At 35.9% G+C, this 23383-nt stretch overlaps 1 protein-coding gene across 3 annotated transcripts in view; it reads right to left on the bottom strand.

Moving 5' to 3' along the window:
- The window catches only part of VPS13A (vacuolar protein sorting 13 homolog A), a 267901-nt gene that overhangs the window by 66088 nt on the left and 178430 nt on the right, over positions 1–23383 (bottom strand). For all 3 annotated transcript variants that reach the window (XM_005683796.3, XM_018052091.1, XM_018052090.1), the window contains 7 exons: positions 18244–18347; positions 15326–15608; positions 12993–13388; positions 12473–12577; positions 12207–12353; positions 6121–6249; positions 5606–5739 (listed from right to left, as the gene is read on the bottom strand). In XM_005683796.3, coding sequence (XP_005683853.1) covers positions 5606–5739; positions 6121–6249; positions 12207–12353; positions 12473–12577; positions 12993–13388; positions 15326–15608; positions 18244–18347 — 1298 coding nt within the window. The remainder of the gene's footprint in view (positions 1–5605; positions 5740–6120; positions 6250–12206; positions 12354–12472; positions 12578–12992; positions 13389–15325; positions 15609–18243; positions 18348–23383) is intronic.

Below are 23383 nucleotides of genomic sequence, written 5' to 3'. Positions count from 1 at the left end.
GGTACAAAAACATTAAACTAAATCAGTCAAATAAATTAACTCGCTAATATTGTGAAAGTTGCTCAGTCGTATCCAATTCTTTGCAACCCCATGGACTATAGACTCCATGGAGAATACTGGAGTAGGTAGCCTTTCCCGTCTCCAGGGGATAGTCCCAATCCAGGGATCAAACAGGTCTTCTGCACTGCAGGCAGAATCTTAACCAGCTGAGCCACCAGGGAAATCCAAGAATATTGGAGTAGGTAGCCTATCCCTTCTCCAGCATATCTTCCTGACCCAGGAATCAAACTAGGGTCTCCTAATTGCAGATGGATTCTTTACCAGCTGAGCTACCAGGGAAATCCAATTATAAATCAATCCAAATATCTTCAATAACATAGTTTTGAAAAATTAACCATATATTACTCGGGCTCAAAAATCCCAAATTATATTCATAAGAAACTGAATTTGGGAAGAGAAATTAAAGGAAATGAAAAAGTACTCTATATTTTTCATGGAAAATTAGTGGATACTGTTTCACTCTCAAAATTTTAAATGCATCAAAATCTTCAAAAACACAAAAAGTAACCATATACAAGAGAAATAAAATTATATTTTCCAAATCATCATCAGAAGAAAATAATCTGTATGACAAAAAAGTATGGCAAGGAATCATAATTAGTCTTTAAAAGGATTACAAACAGGATAAAAATTTTTACTAAAAGAGATTTTTAACATATAAAATAGAAACAAATTCTCAACAATAGAGGAACATTTAATTATAGTGCACCTAAATGATGGAATATCATGCATTCATTTAAAATTGTGTTTCTGAAGCAAATTTACATGCTTGCAATAGCTGTTAAAAACAAGAGATTCAGAAATATAAACGGAGAGCAACAGTAAAAAAAGAACTGAACCAAAATGTCAACATTTTTGGTATCAAAGATTATGCTTTTCACAGTTTTTCTACAGAATATTAAAAAAAAACAGACATCTAGTGATATTATTTTTATATGTAGGACAGAGTATTAAAAAGCAGAGATATCACTTTGCTGACAAAGGTTCATATAGTGAAAGATATGGTTTTTCTGGTAGTCAGATATGGATGTGAGAGTTGGACTGTAAAGAAGGCTGAGCCCTGAAGAACTGATGCTTTTGAACTGCAGTGTCAGAGAAGACTCTTGAGAGTCCCTTGGACAGCAAGGAGAGCAAACCAGTCAATCCTAAAAGAAATCAACCCTGAATATTCACTGGAAGGACTGATGCTGAAACTGAAGCTCCAATACTTTGGCCACCTGCTGCAAAGAGTTGACTCATAGGAAAAGACCCTAATGCTGGGAAAGACTGAGGGAAGGAGGAAAAGGGAGTGACAGAAGATGGGATGGCTGGATGGCATCATCGACTCAATGGACGTAAGTCTGAGTAAACTCTGGGATATAGTGAAGGACAGGGAAGCCTGGCATGCTACAGTCAGTCCATGGGGTCGCAAAGACTCAGACATGACTGAGAGACTCAACAACAATAGCAACAAAAATCACACTAACAACAACAAAAAAGCCAAGGGAAGGGAAGGCAGAGGAAACAAAAGTTCTATATTCCTTACTTTTCTATGAAAGAATAGCAAATGTAACAGTGTTGTTCAGATAAATTAGGTTGAATATATTTACAAATGCTTTAAGTCTATTTCATTCACTGCAGAACATTCTTTATGAAAAAATTAACCTCAAATTGACCTCAGGGAATTCAAAGAAAATAATAAAGCAACCAGAATCCTCAGAATATTAACTATGTACAAGTAGTAACTTCACAAGAAAATGACAATACAATGTGACAAACGCTTTAATACATGTGTGCAAAGATGCAATGGAAAACTGGGTATACAGACTAAGGAGGTGACAGAAAGGACTGCGTGGAAATGAAGCTTTTCTAGCAGAAAGGAGCAACTGAAATGGTAATAACACATGGAAGAGCCCAGAGCATTTAGGAAACAAACACTTCACTTGGACTTAAGGTCAGGGTAAGAGACAACAGAAAGAGAAACGTTTAGAAGAGTAGTATACAAACATTGGAAAATCACTAAAGAACTTTAAACAAGACAGAGACATGAGTACATTAGTGTTTTCATTTATTTTTTAAAATTTCATTCTTTGGGTATTTATTTTGTGTGTGTGCGTGTGCGCATGTGCACGTGTTCATTCATGCAGTCATGTCTGACTCTTTGCAACCCTATGGACTGCAGCCCCCCAGTCTGTCCATGGAATTTTCTAAGCAAGAATACTGGAGTGGGTTGGAATTTCCTACTCCAGGGGATATTCTGGACCCAGGGATTGAATCCACATCTCTTGCACTGGCAGGCAGATTCTTTACCACTGAGCCACCTGGGATGCCCCTATTTAGTATTTTTAGAAACCTACCTCTGGAGGATTTAGTAGAGATAAGACTAGAGTATCAGACTTAAAATCTACTCAAGAAATAAATGTGGGAGAGAGTAGCTATTGGAAAAGACAGAAGAGAGTAGACAAGAAGAGAAAATTAAAAAAAAAAAAAAAGAGTTTAACTGGATGGCATGGTGAGGCAGGAGAAATCTAGAATCGCAAGGGTGAATGACAGTGTCATTTACTGGGATAAGGATATAGAGGACAAAGAGATTTTGCAGTTCAAAAGATGAGGTCAGCTTTGAATCACATCAGCTTCTTATGTAATACAGTATTTAGGAAAAGGTGGTAGCATGAATCTCAATAGAAGGCTACACTGCAGTAAAGATTTGGGGATCTGGATTCAATCCTCTTTTAAACCAAAATTCCATGCTCTTGATTTAAGAAGTTCTTCAAATAACTGGGCTTCCCTTGTGGCTCAGCTGGTAAAGAATCCACCTGCAATGCAGAAGATCTGGGTTCAATCCCTCGGTTGGGAAGATCCCCTGAAGAAGGGAACAGCTACCCACTCCAGTATTCTGGCCTGGAGAATTCCACGGACTGTATAGTCCATGGGGTTGCAAAGAGTCAGACATGACTGAGCAACTTCAACCTCACTCCACTTCTTTAAATAATTATAAATCTAAATCCCATGTTCGTTCTTGCACATTGTTAATTTTATAAACTCCCTTTATGACTAATTTTGCAGTTTCAGAATTTCTACACAGGGTCACATTTTAGTTTCTCTTATATCCCTTACTTTTATAATTGTAACAATGCAGGAGGTAAAATTTTAAAACATTTCATATCTGAAATGGACTATAAATAAGAGTGCAAAGTCAAGCCCAAAGAAAGGACTAATAAAGTCTCTTGTTCAGCATTAGCCAGGCTCAACCAGATGTCAGAGAATTAAGCTATGATGCCCTATATTATCGGAGAAGGCCAAGGCAACCCACTCCAGTACTCTTGCTTGGAAAATCCCATGGACGGAGGAGCCTCGTAGGCTGCAGTCCATGAGATTGCTAAGAGTCGGACACGACTGAGTAACTTCACTTTCACTTTTCACTTTCATGCGCTGGAGAAGGAAATGGCAACCCAGTCCAAGGTTCTTGCCTGGAGAATCCCAGGGATGGGGGAGCCTGGTGGGCTGCCATCTATGGAGTCGCACAGAGTCGGACATGACTGAAGCAACAGCAGCAGCAGCCCTATATTATCCACAGTATATAAAGAATCAACTTGGCTCCTATGTATCTTAGAATGTTACCAGTTATGTAATATGTTTAAGAGAATTGAGAAAATAAGTCAAATCATTTTCTGGAGGTCTTAATTTTGTGAAAATTCGAGAAAGGGTAGCTGAAGTAAATGAACTGAAGGGCAAATAAGTGAAAGCCATTTCTACTTGCTTTTGCCAGTTTTAATCAAACAATTTACTATTTTTTTAATATGGATAATCATAGAAAATAGGCTCTCCTCTCTCTCAACATATTCCACAAATGAGAGAACTGATGGACAAGGAGGAATTCCAGGTATATGCTAGATAAACCTGGGGTTCTCACTCAATCAACGCCTATTTTATTTTAGTCAATGATTAGAATTGTACAGTGAGCAGGGGGGAAAAAAAAGCAGAAATGCACTGATAAACATGGGCCCACTGGTAAGTGACATGAAAACAAACTAAAAAAGTAGACAAAATAAATTCAAGACAACCTGGGACCCATAGAGGAAAAGGTTATGTAAACTGTAGTGGTACTAGGAGGATATGATATCACATTATATTGAAACAAATGATGTTATGAGTAATCCTGAAATAAATATATAAACATGGTCTTTAGCAAAGCTTAAAAACATAGTGGTCCTTTCCCATATGCCTCAGCAAGAAAAATGTTATCTACTGTTTGAAAAAAAGTCTGAAGAATCAATATTTACATTATGTTCATTAAAAATAAAAAAATTTCAAAACTAGACAAAATGCTTATGATAGACTCTGACAATTTCCTCATCAGATTCTGCACTGACCAAGCTTTTGCCATAGTTGCTTCAGTTCTTTTTTTTTTTTCTGAAGTATTTTAAAGTAAATTATATCACTAATCATCAAGGGAATGCAAATCAAAACCACAATGAGATATCATCCCACACTATTAGAATCATTATCATCAAAAAGAAGAAAAAAAAAAATGTTGGTGAGGATTTGGGGAAAAAGGTATTGTGTATTGTCAATGGTAATGTAAACTGGTGCAGCCACTACGGAAAACAGTATGGAGGCTCGTCAAAAAACTAAAAACAGAACATGTGATCCAGCAACTGGATATCTATTCAAAGGAAATGAAAACACTAATTCAAAACAAATATGCGTACTTACTGCAGTATTACATATAATCACCAAGACATGGAAACAACCTAAGTGTCCACTGATGAATGAATGAAAAAAAAGGGCATGTATATAAATATATGTACACACATACACACATATAATATTTCATTCTATATACATAGAATTAAACAGTATTCAGCCATAGAAAAGAAGGAAATCTTGCCATTTGAAACAACATGGATGGACTTTAATGGCATTATGCTAAGTGAAATAAGCCAGGGAGAGAAAGACAAATACCATATTATCTCAGTTAAATGTGAAATCTGAAAAAGCAAGAAAAAAAGAAAACCACCAAAAGAACCAAACACATAGAGAATAGATTGGTAGAAGCTACAGGCAGGGGCAGGGACAGATGAAATGAGTAAAGGGGGTCAAAAGGTACTAACTTACATTTCTAAAATTAGTCATGGGGATGTGAGGTACAACATGATGACTATAGTTAATAATACTCTATTTTATATGCAAAAGTTGCTAAGAGAGTAAATCTTGAAAGTTCTCATGACAAAAAAAAAAACCTCTCGATACAGTGACAAATGTTAACTAGACTTATAGTTGTGATGAATTTACAATATATATACAAACATTTAATCATTAGGTTGGACAACTGAAATTCATGTTTTATGTCAATTACATTAAAACTTTTCAAAAAGTAAATTACAGATATCAAGTCAGTTTTAAACCTATATATTTCAGTACACTTTTCTTTTTAACGAGAACATTGTTTTACACGGCCATAATGCCATTATTGGTTTTCATACTCTTATGAAATTATCAAAAAGTTTTATCACTTAGACTCTGCTAAAATCGGAGGATACTCTATCTGTAATAATCCTCTTACCTTTGCTTATACTGAACAATGTCATTCCTGGTGTGATTTATTAACAGAAACGTAGCGGCTCCATCACGATAATCTGAAAATGTAATAACTGTAGAATGCTCAGCCAAATTAACTTCTGCTATAATACCTCCAAGCTAGAAAAAAGGAAAGGAAAATATTCTCTAATGTGATCATTTCCAAAGAACATTAACCAGTAACATTTAATAATAAAACTATTCTTAATAATAAAACTGTTCTTAAAACTATAGCCAATATATTTGTTTTTATGATTTAGAAAAAACCATGACTCTCAGTTATCATAGATAGATGGGTCAAATTTAAGATGTGGTTTACTCCAGGCACTATAACTTCCTATGCAACAATTAAATTGTTTATGTCTCTTGTGTCCTTTTAGATCTTTTTTCCTTTGCAAAGAGAAGCGTTTGTTCATTTTTGGTAAAACAAACAAAAATCACTATTAAAAAGAGTAAGTATATATTAGCTTCTCTAATCACATACACACAAAAATCACTTACCTCATTGTCTAGACGCAGTAAAATACAACTTTCTTCCTTATTAAAATGTATCTTTTGTGGAGGGCTTTCACTTCTTTCAACTTGAATAAGAAGTTTATTAGAAGCATCCTCAGGCCAAAAGGGGACACACTAAAACACATATTACACATACTTATTTTTTAAAAAATGATTTCACCATGAAGACCTTTATCATTTTAATAAACCCATCAGAGTAGACTTAAAATAGTTTTAAATAAACCTCTGTCAACACTACTTTGGTTACTGTATTGCTTAGCTATAAACTGTTGATTTTGAGATGGGGCGCCACTTGTGGGCACTCTGAACACAAACAGTAATGGGTAGTAAGTTGAAGAGCTGAAATAATTAGAGTGCTGTGAAGAGATGTTAACGTGGTCCAGAGCTCAAGTCGGACTGAAAAGTAAGTAAACTGAGCCAAAGTGATCAATTTAAGATAGGGGAATGTTCTATTACGAAAAAATCACAATTGGGCTGTGGGTACCAGTAATTTAAGCAGTAGTCAAAGTATACACAAATGTTGAGTCAGGACAAATACTAAATCCAGAGTCTTGGAAGTCAAATAAGGATAAAACAAAAACAAAAATCAAGAGAAGTGTCTAAAGTCTTAAAGTTCAGAGTAGAAAACAGGCTCAAAATCTTAAGAAATAACCTGGATATCAGTGATCTGGAAGCGAAACTAACAGAAAAGGAGGAGTTAATGCACCTACAAAGAAGACAACAGGAGCTGGAAACAAAAGAGCTGGAAATGGAGAACCAGCCTTGTCTGTAAACTATTATGTAAACCAAGTCTTAGTGTGATAGGCTCTGACCAGGCTGGTAACCACATAATTCAATGAAATGTATGAGATCCTCATCATATGACCTGAGGGCAATGTAGCAGAACCTTGATGTTAGTGCCAAGTGCCTTAGCTTGTTAAAGTCAGTTTTATTCAGTCATAAAAAGTAATTAATGGAACTAGACATGGGACATGGTTAAGGCTGTAAGAGGCTGAGAAAGTTCCCATTCAGGGCTTCTTGCAACACTTACCTGGGAAAGTCATCTGGGAAACTTACCTGGGAAACTCAAAACGGTAACAATACTAAGCCAAGCATATTTCCCAGGCGGAACTAACAAGACTAAACATTATGTGCTCTTTGAACACCCCCAAGCCTTGCTACTTCCTGGTAGACTTGGCTTTAAAATGTATGTTTTATGTTTAGTAATATATGCTATACCTTTTGAAAGAGTTTCTTGCTCAACCTCCTGAGACTAGAGAAAGTACCAAAGTACTTGTCTTTTGTAGTGGGGAAAAAAAATTGTATATATAAATATATAAGTTTATCAACATAGCTAATAACCATAAACTGCATGTTAAAGTTGACTACTGTAAGCCAAAATTAAAATGCGAAGAATTTAAACTAGAATAGAAATTTATCTTAAGAAAAGCTGAAATTGACAAAAGAGAAAGTAAAGAATAACAACCTGTTATGTGTTTATAATTGCAATTACCGTAAACAGAAACTATTAGAAGATAGATGCTATAGATTAGGTTTTTAAAAACAGAAGAGCTAATAATCTTATCTGCAACTGACATATAAATCAAGACATAAAACTACTGTAAATGAAAGTATGGAAAAAGATATACCTAAAAAATATATACAGTAAAACAAAGCTGGAATTATAATCTTAGCATCTAGATATATGGAGAGTTCTATGTGGTACTAGTGGTAAAGAACTTGCCTGCCAAGGCAGTAGATGTAAGAGACACAGGTGGGATCCCTGGGTCAGGAAGATCCCCTGGAGGAGGGCATGGCAACCCACTCCAGTATTCTTGCCTGGAGAATCCCATATACAGAGGAGCCTGGCAGGCTACAGTCCATAGGTTTGCAGAGTTGGACATGACTGAATCAAACACCTTAGCATGCACACATGCACTACATCCAACAAACTAAGAATCCACGGACTCAAATGAGGACACATGAAACATTTGCCAAAAATATTCATATATTCATTTAACAAATATTTGCTGAGAGCCTACTGTGTTTAATCACTGTTCAAACCCTCCAACAGCCCTCTCCATTTCACTCAGAGCAAAAGTTAAAATCCTTGTAATGGGTCTCAAAGTTCTACAGAATTACTTTTTATCATTGGTAAGTCTTGTTCTCTTCTACTTTTCCCTCTCCAATAATACCTGCCTCTTTTGCTATCCCCATGCCAAATATTCTCTTACTTTAGATTACTGACCCTGGGTAATCGTTTGTCTTTACTGCTCTTTCCCCAGATATCCACATTGCTGAGGGGTCCAGCAATTTATTTTCTTCATTTTCTTGGGCTCCAAAATCACTGCAGATGGTGACTGCAGCCATGAAATTAAAAAACACTTGCTCCTTGGAAGAAAAGCTAAGACAAACCTAGATAGCATAGTAAAAGGCAGAGACATTACTTTGCTGACAAAGGTCCACATAGTCAAGTCTATGGTTTTTCCAGTAGTCATGTATGGATGTGAGAGTTGGACTATAAAGAAAGCCGAGCACCAAAGAATTGATGCTTTTGAACTGTGGTGCTGGAGAAGACCCTTGACAGTCCTTTGGACTGCCAAGGAGATCAAACTAGTCCATCCTAAAGGAAATCAGTCGTGAATATTCATTGGAAGGACTGATGCTGAAGCTGAAACTCAAATACTTTGGCCACCTGATGTGAAAAACTGACTCATTAGAAAAGACCCTGATGCTGGAAAAGACTGAAGGCAGGAAGACAGGGGGACAACAGAGGATGAGATGGTTGAATGGCATCACTGACTTGATGGACATGAGTTTGAGTAAGCTCCAGGAGTTGGTGATGGACAGGGAAGCCTGGCATGCTGTAGTCCATGGGGTCGCAGAATTGGACATGACTAACTGACTGAAATGAACTGAGGGGTCCAGCTCCTGGCCAAAAATCTATGTGCAACTTTTCAGGTCATACCAGTGGCAATTATAAAGGCTTTATCTTTATTTGACAGGTTTCACAGGGCAAAGCAGCCCTCCCCACACCAGACTAGGTGCATGGCCAGAATGCAGTGCACTTCATTCTCAAGAATTCAACCCCATTTCTAGTCATGCCCTTACAAGTACCTGCATTCCTACTATGGGCACCTGTATTCACAGGCCTCTTTATCAGGGCTTTTGGCAGAGGCCTTCCTCAGGAACTTCTGCAAGATCTCTATTAAGGAAAGAGGGGTATACGATAATATTTTTTTCTCTATTCTGACTTGGTACTCAGTACTATTCCACTCTTAGCCCCATTCCTTTGCTTTCTCACATCCCCTAGATCCATAAAACAGTACCAGCTTTTTGTTCAGGGCTCCCCTGACAATGACACTACCCTCATTGATCCACCTCAACCCTAACCAACTGTTGTTTGTTTCATAGGAAAAAGAGAAAAAAAGGAGTTGGTGTGTTCTTCACTTTAGCCTCTTACTTATACTACTGCAGTAAGTCATTAAAGTCCTGACTGTCACTTTTACTTTGACTTGTTGTCTTAATCAGCTTAAAGCTCAACATTCCGAAAACTAAGATCATGGCATCTGGTCCCATCACTTTGTGGCAAACAGATGGGGAAACAGTGGAAACGGTGGCTGACTTTATTTTTCTCGGCTCCAAAATCACTGCACATGGTGATTGCAGCCATGAAATTAAAAGACGCTTACTCTTTGGAAGGAAAGTTATGACCGATCTAGACAGCATATTAAAAAGCAGAGACATTACTTTGTCAACAAAAGTCCATCTAGTCAAGGCTATGGTTTTTCCAGTGGTCATGTATGGATGTGAGAGTTGGACTATAAAGAAAGCAGAGCGCTGAAGAATTGATGCTTTTGAACTGTGGTGTTGGAGAAGACTCTTAAGAGTCCCTTGGACTGCAAGGAGATCCAACCAGTCCATCCTAAAGGAGATCAGTCCTGGGTGTTCATTGGAAGGACTGATGCTGAGGCTGAAACTCCAATACTTTGGCTACCTGATGCGAAGACCTGACTCATTTGAAAAGACCCTGATTCTGGGAAAGACTGAGGGTGGGAGGAGAAGGGGATGACAGAGGATGAGATGGCTGGGTAGCATCATTGATTCGATGGACATGGGTTTGGGTAGACTCCGGCAGTTGTTGATGGACAGGGGGGACTGGCGTGCTGCGGTTCATGGAGTCGCAAAGAGTGGGGACACAACTGAGTGACTGAACTGAACTGAACTGAATCAGTTGTTTCTGCACCTGGCAGCTGAGCTTCCAGCTCGGCTGCACTCTTGACAAGCGTACCTCTAACACCTTCTTCAGTATGTGTGTGTTCAGTCATGGCTGACTCTTTGGGATCCCATGGACTATAGCCTGCCAAACTCCTCTGTCCATGGAATTTTCCTCTCAAGAATACTGGAGTGGGTTGCCACTTCCTACTCCAAGGGATCTTTCCAACCCAGGGATCGAATCTGCATCCCTTAAGTCTCCTGCATTGGAGACAGATTCTTTACCACTGCACCACCTGGGAAGCCCTGCACGTTTTTTCCACATCTGTTCAAATGTGACCTCAACAAGTCTCATCCTTGACTACATTATGTAAAATTACAGCCCACTCCTTGCATGTTAGAACTCAAAATACCTCTTAGCCTGTCTTATTTCCTTTTTCTCTATTAGACTTGTCACCTTTAAATATACGATGTATTTTACTAATTGACTATGGCATTATCAATTTAATGGTTCCCCCAAGCTCCCATTGAAATGTAAACTATACAGGACAGGGACTTGTGGTTTTGTTAAAATATGGCACGTAAAGAGTACACAATAAATATTTGTTGAAAAAAATGAATGAACAGGCAAACATGAAAAAAGATACAACTTCTAAAAATGAGAAATATAATTATTCAAATAAAAAGCTCAGTTGAAGGTTCAAATAGCATACATACACACACACTGTATGATATATATACACTAAAAGTGTAAATTATGAAAACTATATAGGCAGAATTTATCCAAAATAAAGGAAAGAATTATACAGATAGAAAATGTTAAAAAAAAATAGTAAGATAAATGGAAGAAAGAATATAAAGGTCTAGAATAAATTTGATTAAAGATCCAGAAGAAACAGGAGTATTTAAGAATGGCAGTATTTAAAAACATAATCACTGCAAATTTTACATAAGGTATGAAATAATCTATAGATCTAGGAATAAAGTATCTCAAGCAGGATATATAAAAAGAACCCACATGCAGACAAATAGCTGTAAGACTGCAGAACAAAGACAAAGAGAACTCCACGAAGGCAGGAGAGGAAAAGATAACTTGCAAAGAAATGACAGAATCACAGCAGAATTTTCAACAAAAATGGAATCCAGAATATAGTAAATGCTACAACATGCTGCAAAAAACAGGAATTATCAAGAAAAATTATCATAAAGGAAAGATGATGGATAAACAAAAACTAATGGTATTTACTGCCAACCAGCTCAAAAGGAAATGCTAAATTAAAGGAGGTAACTCAAGAATAATAAATGATTATAGAGGATAGCTTCAAAACAAAAAGGCATAATGAATAAAAATAGCAAATACTTCTCTTATAATCATAACATACTTAGAACAAAATTTCTTCAGAAGTAAATATTCTATTAACTTCAGGCACACACCTAACAACTACAGATAGAGCAGAATCAAAACTTTATTCCTAAGACACTACTGTCTTTTTAAAGTAATTAGCTTAATCTATAAAGGCATTTCTAAAATCTTCCTGAAGGGAATAAATTTACCAATTTACCTTCATCAATTTGCTGCAATGATGCTGCATTATCCCATCTTCTACTGCTATATTTAACCCCATCTAGTTAGTGTCAACCTCTTTTACAAAGCAATGCATTCCTAGATGACAATACTCAAGCTTAAATAATTAAAATAAATCATTTATTTGGTTTATTGTGGTACAAATAAATACTCGAAATGTTCATGGAACTGAGACAAAATTGGGAGGTGGGGGTGGACAGATAAAACACTACACAGTGATTTCAGGTATCCAACTTCAAGAAGAAATAAAAGTCGAAAGTTAAAAATGGATTTTTGAAATTCATTTACCCACCTGCTCCAAATCAACAGAGAGCCATTTATCATTTCCCTCTTCAGCCACTGATATATGATATTTGCTTTTGTTTTTAATCAAAAAAAAGGGGGTAAATGTGACAATTCTGGTAATGTTAAAACTGCTAAGGTCTATAGTGACACCAACCTATGGGGATAAAAAAGGAACATTTCAAAAATTATTTCATTATCATAACATTCTTATAAAAATCAATTACTTAACAGAGCTTAAATAAAAGTCTTCAGATGAGCACAGAATGAACTCACTTGATATTCCATTTTTGGGCCTTTACATTTAACAGCTCCATGACTACCAACAGTATCAATTGAAAATTGATCTGACAATTCACTATCAGTTACCATAAGCTGAACCTAGAAAAAAATATTTCAAATACGTTAGTATTTAGGTACCTTTAAAAATTCCTACCTAAGTTGATATATTTTTTTGTTTTTTAGCCTAAACTAATGTTACATTCTGGAGAAGAGAATGGCAATCCACTCCAGTATTCTTGCCTGGAGAATCCCATGGAGAGAGGACCCTGGCGGGCCACAGTCCATGAGGTCGCAAAGAGTAGGAAACGACTGAGCGACTAACAACACTACTACTACTATTATATTATTAATGCACTAAAACTTTCCCAATACTAAATTCCAATCTTTCTAACCTCAAATATTTCACAAATATTATTTCTACCTGTTTCATAATATTTTATTTTTCAAAACAAACCAAAAAGGAGTGAAAAGTAGCTAAAGAAGAATGAAAGTTAAAAAAAAAAACTTCACATACCTTATTGTTATTGAAAAAGTGCTTTGGCTGAAATGAAAAGAGAACTGGCTTTTTATAATTAGGTGGATGCTTTCGATGAATTCCATCTGCTTTATACTGTAACATTCGACCAGTTTTATTAACCATCCAATAAGGACTATGAAATGCCATAACAGTCTGCCCAGTATTATAAGTCACATGGACAGCAATATCTAAATCAGTCTTTTCTATTTCTGTAACACAAGTAAAACTGATGAAACTAATATCTTGTTGATTAGGTTTTATATGATATTCACTTTTCCAATCATGATTAAGATAGTCAAGTAATTTTAAATGTAGCCTGGCTTTATCCAACTGTACAGTACAAAGCTGTGCTGAACGGCCTTCATGGAGAGTAAAAACTCTATGTTCAATCCCCTATAATAAAAAAAAAAATAGTCAATTTTTAATGCTTGGGAACAATATGCTAAAATATTCTACTTAATGATTTTGAATGCTATACAAAATGCTTTTGAAATACCTCTGTCAGAAAAAGTCAAAAGGCTTATGTTCAAGTTCTAATTCTGTCAACTGTGTAAACTTCTATAAAAGGTCTAAATGATCTACTTCAAAAGACTATTGTGAAAATAAAATTAAATAAGATAATGAGAAATTCTGCTGGCAATAATGAAGACTATAAAACACTTATAATTAGTAAAAATAAATCTTATCTATTAATACTAGTGATTTTAGTTGTGAAAAGTACAAAATAATGAAAACTGTATGTAATCCAAAATAAGCAATCCCTACCAACTCCCATTCTTGATTTTTAACAAACTCTCATAACCCATTTCCAGTAAGTTTTTATATTGCATCTGACATAACTCTCAAAACTGTTCATTTCTGTCCATCCACACCTGCATTACCTTAGTTCATGTCACTAACTCCTTTTAAAAGTCTCCTAACTGCTCTTAACTCCTCTAAGCCCTTCTCCATACCACAAGTAAACTATCGTTCTAAAAATTGATCATCTCTTTCGAAAACTAGCAAACAGAATGTTATCCCTAAAGGCATCAAGTTAAAAGTTCTACTAAAATGGAACAGAGAGCCCATCTGGGAATTTCACCTGTTTTCCTAGCATCTCTAATCTGGTTCCCTCCTGTTGTTATAACATAGGAACCTCTTCATCTTAAGACTTTAAATTACTTAAGGCAAAAACAATGTTAAGTTTATCAATACCTGACATGTTCCACAAAACAGAATAGTGGTGCTGGTGGTGCTAGAGAGGTTAACCAGTAGAAACCATATGCCTGTCAGGCACTGTGCACAGTCCTTTACTACATCATTTGATTTTCCCCATATCCCAGTCATGAAAGTTTTATTATCATCACTCTTTTATAAGATAGGACAAATGATTTAGAAAGATAATATACCTCACCTAAAGACCCAGGGCTAGTAAGAGATAGAGCTAAGATTCAGTCTCAAATCTATCTGATAGTAAAGAGGTAATTCTTAACTACTATCTTAATTGCCAACTATATGGAAAATAGATATTCTTAAACCACAGATGTGTTAACTCCCTCACTCCAAAAAAAAGTTTGACAGAAAAATATAAACACATAGTAAATTCCAATCATTAATAACAGATTCCAACAAAACAAATAATAGATTACAATGAAAAAATACTTTCTTACATATGACAAGCAATGGTAAATGGAATATTTACTTAAAATCCTAAGATGGCGAGATTCCTATTATAGCAACAGGAAGGAATCAGATGTAATCTCTTAAAACAAAGAGTATTTAAAAGAAAAAGGATTTTTATAAGCATAAAATTCTTTTAGAAACCTAAAGGTATGAGAATAATATAATGTAGCAGGTTTTAAGTCTAGTACTATTATTTTCATACTAATTCTCATACTTATTTGAAAAGTTAGTATCCATCTTTCAAAAACATATAAAATATACATGCATGGAAAAGACTGAAAAATATATTTTAGAACTGAAATGATATCTTCATCAGAAGATACCTTCAGATAATGTGATTACAGACAATCTATCTCTATTTTCTAAAATTTTCTATAGGAGTATCTAGTACTTTCACACATGATTTTTAAGTGGCATATCATAGTTGTACATATAAATTATATCCAACTTAGTAACCATATTTCTGAGGTAAATCAATGGAAAAAAATTTTTAATCTTCTTTTATATAACATCATTGAAACATTTTCATTTGAAGAAAATCTATACTATCTGTTCACCAGTTCTAAAATTCTTATTAGAATTTTAAAACACTACTTTATTACTCATAATTTTAAATAACTAAAGCTACAAAATCAAAGACAAGAAGGCATTAAAAAATACCAGGATACCTCTATGTAATAAGCAATTTTGTAAGGAAGAAGATTTCGGAGTAGAATAGGTGGCCACAAATGTATTATGTATGGTAAGTCCCAATGGTCTTCTGAATACACTGACATATATGTCAAATTATCTTTTTCTGGGACTATATTAATGATAAATGGCTTCCTGGAAGGGTTTATAGGTCTACATTTCTTCTTGAAAGAAGTACCATCTTGTTTTATCATTTCTTCAAAGTCAATTCCTTCACACATCTGATAGTCTGCATCTTCTGGCTTCAGAGAAAGTAGTGATCTACATAAAAGATTAAACAATATGCATTAAAATGCTTTAAAAGAAAACATAAATTATTTGATTGCAGCTTTAGAACAGTGATGTTATCTTTCTCCATACTACTGTTATAAATTTTTATATTTTCACATTCTTAGAGATAGGTAAGACAGATATACAGATGCATACTTGCATTTTAACTTTCTGTAAAGTAATGAAGTTATTTGGCTTTCAAAAGGAAAGTATTTTTCTTATAAACCTGCCGTCTTAAAAGTATGTTTACAAGCTCATAACTGGTTTCTTGCAGAAAATACATTATCATATAGGTCATATATGCAACACACACACCTACAGATGGGACTTACACACTTAAAGAAGTTGGCTTTCCTGGATACGTGGTCCCAAGTATGTACCATGACTGAGTTCGTGAACCAAAAATATATTTCTATCGAAAAATTAATCACCAGCTTTTCAAGGTTAATCAAATGAAGGCTTTAAATAGATACTTAACTTTATTGAGCAGGAGTAAGAAATAGCAACCCACTCCAGTATACTTGCCTGGAGAATCCCATGGACTAAGGAGCCTGGTGGGCTACAGACCATGGGGTTGCAGAGAGTTGGGACACGACTAAGCAACTAACACTTTAACTTTACTGAAATGTTGGACAGCATTACAGAAGTTACTGCAGTGATTGCAAGAAGACAGTGATAAAAAGTATTGGATGCCACATATGATCAGTGGCTTCCCTGGTGGCTCAGAGAGTAGAGTATCTGCCTGCAATGTGGGAGACCTTGGTTCAATCCCCGGGTCAGAAAGATCCCCCGGAGAAGGAAGTGGCAACCCACTTCAGTACTCTTGCCTGGAAAATACCATGGACGGAGAAGCCTGGTAGGCTACAGTCAATGGGGTCACAAAGAGTCAGACACGACTGAGCGACTGCACTTCACTTACAATTAAATCTTATACTTAAATATCACATTCTTTGTTTACATTGCAACTGTACTTGGGTTTAATAATTTTTTAAGTCTAAAGTGTGCCCAAGTGTAAACACTTAAATGTTTTTATACTTGTAAAACTATAATTAGTGTGACTGTGACACTATCCCTTACTGTGTGACAACTGTCAATACTATCTCTAGCTATCATTATTTTCTTAAGCTCCATCCCCCAAATTTTACATATCTAATACATATTCTGTAATGACGTCTGATGGTGCCTTAAATTTGCTAGAGTGAACTATGAACCCTCCACATCTACCTCTCTGTGTCTTTTTTTTTTTTTTTTTTCAAGAACTTTCAGCTATTGGCACTCTGGACTGTAAAATAATATTAAACTCTTTTACCACCACCCCCTCCTTAGACCCATAGAGTTACCTGTCAAATCAGTTACAGATTTAGCCTTTTTTACTTCTACATTCTCTGCATTTCATTCTTTTTTTCACTCTTACTTCTAACACTTAAAAATAAAAGCTTAATTGTCTCTACATTAAACTAATGCCAATACACTCACATCCAGTTTATCAAGACATTTATTGGACCCATTATTTACCAATGAGAAGGCAAAACTGAAAATGCACAAGTTAGTCAGTCTTTCCTCTTAAAGAGATATCAATCACATGGGAAATGTAATATTGAAAAGATAACTACTGGTTATAAGATAACTATAGGTACCAAAAAACAAAAACAACTGTACACTGCAGGCTGAGCATATGAAACTCTAGTTAACTCTTTCTAGACTGGCCGCAGAGTATTTTGCAGAGGTGACAATTTTCCTCAAAAACTTTCTTTCTGAAGGACAGAGCTGAATTACAGAAACATGCAAAGTTAAAGGAAAAGTTTAAGAAATAAAGAGAAAACATGAGAGACAGATAATCAGCAAGAGGTTGTTGAGTGAGAAGAACTGAATACTGAGGGACAACTGAATGTGGATATTTGACTGCATGAGGGTCATATATAGCGTTCAAGAACGAACTGTCTAGTTCTATTTACATTACAAAACTATCAATGAGCAGTTAATAGATAAATAGGCAGATAAAAGCTTCCCAGGTGGCTCAGTGATAAAGAATCACCTGCCAATCAGGAGATGTGGGTTTGATCCCCGGGTCAGGAAAATCCCCTGGAGAAGGAAATGGCAACCCATTCCAGTATTTTTGTCTAGAAAATTCCATGGACAGAGAAGCCTGGAGGGCTACAGTCTATGGGGCTGCAAAGAGTTGGACATGGTTTAGCAACTGAGCATGAGCATGTAGATAAAAAGACAAAATATTTCACATTGTCTAAAGAAATTTCTAAAACATTAATTATAAAACACTTGAAAAGCAAAAATCACTTTATAATAGTGTAATAAAATCTAGAAGGCACCAATCATGTTCAGTTAGAAATTTGTTAAAAATCTACATGACTACGACTCTAATAGTTATATTGCAAGCATGTAATTTGTATTTACTAGGAAAAGTAAAGATAATTTACATGTTATGCATATTAAGTTAAATATTATTACTTTAAAAATTTTAAGAGTGCCAAAACTTAAATAAATTAAGAGATATTAATAAGATAAATTTCATCACAGTTTGATAACTTAAAGATAGATATCACTGCCAATCATAAACTGTCTATAAGAGACCACAGAGCAAACAAAAAGATAAAGAAAACAAAATCACCGGTAAGATGCTAATGGTATGTTAAATTCACTTCCAGGTAAAGCCGTTCCCAATAATGTGTCTCCTCCATAAACAGAAAGTGGTATGGAAAAATGATTTCTAATCTGGGAAAGAAAAAATAACATTTAGTATCAGTAATCTAAGACTCTAAAGACATAAGTATTCCATCTAAATATTCCAAAAAAGGAATTATCAGGCAATATTTATTTTCCTCATATAAATTAGAAAAACAATTCAAACATGCAAATATCCATGCTAAAAAATAAAAAGGAAAGTTTCTACAGTTTTAGAGAAAAGGAATTTCAAAATCAAAACTTTTAAAAATCCTAGAAAAAAATAAGATAACATCTCCTTGACAGTGATACAGGAATAACGTTTTCCTTTAGACAAACACAGTAGAAAAAATTAATAAGAAAAATATGACATCAAAGTTTTAGATGCCTATATGAGAAAAGCGCAAAAAAGCCACTGTCTGGCAAATGTCTACTTTTTTACATCAATGTTGTACACTACTCATTGAATGAAAAAGTATGTAAAGAGTATCTCATCCAATGAGTTGCATACAATAGTGATGTAAATGATTAACATTATTTTGATTAATATACATTATCAGATAAAATTCTACTTGTATTTGTCTTTGGGACAGATAAAGACACATTGGTTAGTAACACTATTTTCTTATATTATTTCTATACCTTACTAAAATCTTTCTATTTTAAAAATCATATCAAAATATAAATATGCTGAATGCAAATTAAGAACTGATAAATACATAAACAATTAACTATATTATATTTTATTTCTAGATAAGCTGTTTACTTATTTGAAAAAAGAAATATATTTTCATTTCTATGAAAGTACATATAAGAAATTAAACATTAATATTTTACTGTTTAATAAAATTAAAAAGTAATCAACAATAATAAGAGCAGCCTAACAGTCATCTTTTAATACAGTTCATTGTAAGTGAAATGCTTCCCTGACGGCTCAGATGGTAAACAGTCTGCCTGCAACGCAGGAAACACCGATTCAATCCCTGGGTCAGGAAGATTCCCTGGAGGAGGAAAGGGCAACCCACTCCAGTATTCTTGCCTGGGAAATCCCATGAACAGAGGAGCCTCGTGGGCTACAGTCCATGAGGTTGCAGAGTCAGACAGGAGTGAGCAACTTAACATCAAACTGGCGATGTTCCCAGAGATATGAAACGTGATGTATGAGTAAATTTCATGCCTGACATCTTCAAACTGTACATATATATCAAAATTAAAATGCTTATATAGCGGGGCTTCTCTGGTGGTTCAGACAGTAAAGAATCTGCTTGCAATGCAGGAAACCCAGGTTTGATCCCTAGGTCAGGAAGATCCCCTCAAGGAGGAAATGGCAACTCACTCCAGTATCTTTGCCTGGAGAATCCGATGGACACAGCAGCCCACTGGGTTACAGTCCATGGGGTCACAAAGAGTCAGACGTGACTGAGCGACATACTAACATTATGTATTAATGTAAGTCAAATATAAGAGAAAGAATCTCTGTTTTCAACTCTGATGGAACAATATAGGCCAGATATAACCTCCCAATATACTAGTAAACAAACAAAACACAGGAGGTTAAAAAATACACAGGAAGTAATCATTTTTAAACAGTGGACAAAAGAGCACAGGAAAGAAAGACCCAGGGTTGGGAAAGGGAGGAAGGAAGAAAAAGAAGGAAAGGAAGAGAAAAATCCTAAGATAAGCCCTAAGACTATCTCCCCATTCTGTCACCCCATCTTACTGTCTTTACTAGGTGGTAAGAATTCTAGATTACTGTGCAGAGAAGAAATCAAACAGAGCCCAGTCTGAGTTGAAGAGAGAGATATAAGAATGTGGGAAAGCCAATAAGGCTTAATCTAACAGCACATTATATGAGACAGGAGATAGCTATATGGAGAGGTGAGAGCTGTAGAGAAGGGACTCCTGAGACTTTAAGAGTTCAGCAGTGTCTGGCATATGCCCATGAGTATGCTAAGCAAGGCTCAGTAAAGATCCATTTGAAAGGGGGAGGCAGAACAATCTCTGCTGTACATGCATAACTCCTTTTCTCACCAACCAAAGTGGTAAAATCTTGTTTAGTACAAAGGGTATTGGTTCTACCCTTCAGAATGGCAAAATTAGCCCTAAACTACAGACTGCTTGAGCCTCACCTAAAACGTTTTTAAACAAGCATTAGGAGGAACAATTTCTAACTCACATAACTATATTGAAGAATTAAGCTCAAGAATACATAAACGAATACAAAGACATTTAAAGAACCTGACAAACTAAAATTCACAATTTTAGGCATCCAGTAAAATAATTATTAGACACACAAAAATTTAAAAATAACCCATAAAAATAGAAATTAATAAAATGAAACAAATCAGAAATGATACTCATGATAAAATTAGTAGACTAGAATATTAAAACACTTATGTAACTATACTTGATATATTCAAAAGTTAGGGGAAAGATGGAAGATATATAAAAAGGCATGGAAATTGTAAATAAAAATGCAAATTAAGCTTCTAGACATAAAAATATGACAAATTCAGACTTAAATTGAAGAAAGTAGGGAAAATCACTAGACCATTCAGGTATGACCTAAATCAAATCCCTTATGATTATACAGTGGAAGTGAGAAATAGATTTAAGGGCCTAGATCTGATAGATAGAGTGCCTGATGAACTATGGAATGAGCTTCCTGACACTGTACAGGAGACAGGGATCAAGACCATCCCCATGGAAAAGAAATGCAAAAAAGCAAAATGGCTGTCTGGGGAGGCCTTACAAATTGCTGTGAAAAGAAGAGAGGCGAAAAGCAAAGGACAAAAGGAAAGATATAAGCATCTGAATGTAGAGTTCCAAAGAATAGCAAGAAGAAATAAGGAAGCCTTCTTCAGCAATCAATGCAAAGAAATAGAGGAAAACAACAGAATCGGAAAGACTAGAGATCTCTTCAAGAAAATTAGAGATATCAAGGGAACATTTCATGCAAAGATGGGCTTGATACAGGACAGAAATGGTATGGACCTAACAGAAGCATAAGATATTAAGAGGTGGCAAGAATACACAGAAGAACTGTACAAAAAAGATCTTCACGACCCAGATAATCATGACGATGTGATCACTAATCTAGAGCCAGACATCTTGGAATGTGAAGTCAAGTGGGCGTTAGAAAGCATCACTATGAAGAAAGCTAGTGGATGTGATGGAATTCCAATTGAGCTGTTTCAAATCCTGGAAGATGATGCTGTGAAAGTACTGCACTCAATATGCCAGCAAATCTGGAAAACTCAGCAGTGGCCACAGGACTGGAAAAGGTCAGTTTTCATTCCAATTCCAAAGAAAGGCAATCCCAAAGAATGCTCAAACTACTGCACAATTGCACTCATCTCACACACTAGTAAAGTAATGCTCAAAATTCTCCAAGCCAGGCTTCAGCAGTATGTAAACCATGAACTCCCTGATGCTCAAGCTGGTTTTAGAAAAGGCAGAGGAATCAGAGATCAAATTGCCAACATCCGCTGGATCATCGAAAAATCAAGAGAGTTCCAGAAAAACATCTATTTCTCCTTTATTGACTATGCCAACGCCTTTGACTGTGTGGATCAAAAGAAACTGTGGAAAATTCTGAAAGAGATGGGAATACCAGACCACCTAAGCTGCCTCTTGAGAAATCTGTATGCAGGTCAGGAAGCAACAGTTAGAACTGGACATGGAACAACAGACAGGTTCCAAAGAGGAAAAGGAGTGCGTCGAGGCTGTATATTGTCACCCTGTTTATTTAACTTCTATGCAGAGTACATCATGAGAAACCCTGGACTGCAAGAAACACAAGCTGGAATCAAGATTGCCGGGAGAAATATCAATAACCTCAGATATGGAGATGACACCACCCTTATGGCAGAAAGTGAAGAGGAACTAAAAAGCCTCTTGATGAAAGTGAAAGAGGAGAATGAAAAAGTTGGCTTAAAGCTCAACATTCAGAAAACGAAGATCATGGCATCTGGTCCCATCACTTCATGGGAAATAGATGGGGAAACAGTGGAAACAGTGTCAGACTTTATTTTGGGGGGCTCCAAAATCACTGCAGATGGTGACTACCGCCATGAAATTAAAAGACGCTTACTCCTTGGAAGAAAAGTTATGACCAACCTAGATAGCATATTCAAAAGCAGAGACATTACTTTGCCAACTAAGTTCTGTCTAGTGAAGGCTATGGTTTTTCCCGTGGTCATGTATGGATGTGAGAGTTGGACTGTGAAGAAGGCTGAGTGCCGAAGAATTGATGCTTTTGAACTCTGGTGCTGGAGAAGACTCTTGAGAGTCCCTTGGACTGCAAGGAGATCCAACCAGTCCATTCTGAAGGAGATCAACCCTGGTATTTCTTTGGAAGGAATGATGCTAAAGCTGAAGCTCCAGTACTTTGGCCACCTCATGCAAAGAGTTGACTCATTGGAAAAGACTCTGATGCTGGGAGGGATTGGGGGCAGGAGGAGAAGGGGACGACAGAGGATGAGATGGCTGGATGGCATCACGGACTCGATGGACGTGAGTCTGAGTGAACTCCGGGAGATGGTGATGGACAGGGAGGCCTGGCGTGCTGCGACTCATGGGGTCGCAAAGAGTCGGACACGACTGAGCTACTGAACTGAACTGACTAAAGACAAATGAGACACTGAAAGAAATGTAAACTTAAAGACCTAACAATAGAAACTTAACATCAGAACAGAAACATGGGGGTGGGGGAAAGCTGAACGATAAAGTAAATAGAGCAGTAGAGAGCATAAGTTTAAACACTCTAATATCAGTATAAACCTACTGTGAACCATGAAGAAGAGAAGAGAAAGACAGAAATAAAGTTTTTGAATACAATGGCAAATTTTTTTTTCTAAAGTTGATGAAAACTATGAATGCATAAATTCAAGTACAAAAAAAATGAAACAAACTCGACTAAGATTCATCACAACCAAATTGCTTCAAACCAGTAATTATATAAAAATAAAATTACACATTTCATACAAGAACAGAGAGCACACTCTGGTCAGAAACAACGTAATACAGTTGACAGTGGAATGACATTCTATGGAAAAAATAACTGTCAATCTAAATTACTACAACCA

This window comes from Capra hircus, chromosome 8, assembly GCF_001704415.2.
Source record: "Capra hircus breed San Clemente chromosome 8, ASM170441v1, whole genome shotgun sequence".
NCBI classification, from domain to species: Eukaryota; Metazoa; Chordata; class Mammalia; order Artiodactyla; family Bovidae; genus Capra; species Capra hircus.
The sequence above is the reverse complement of the archived record's forward strand: the minus strand, read 5'-3'. Positions and strand labels throughout refer to the sequence as shown.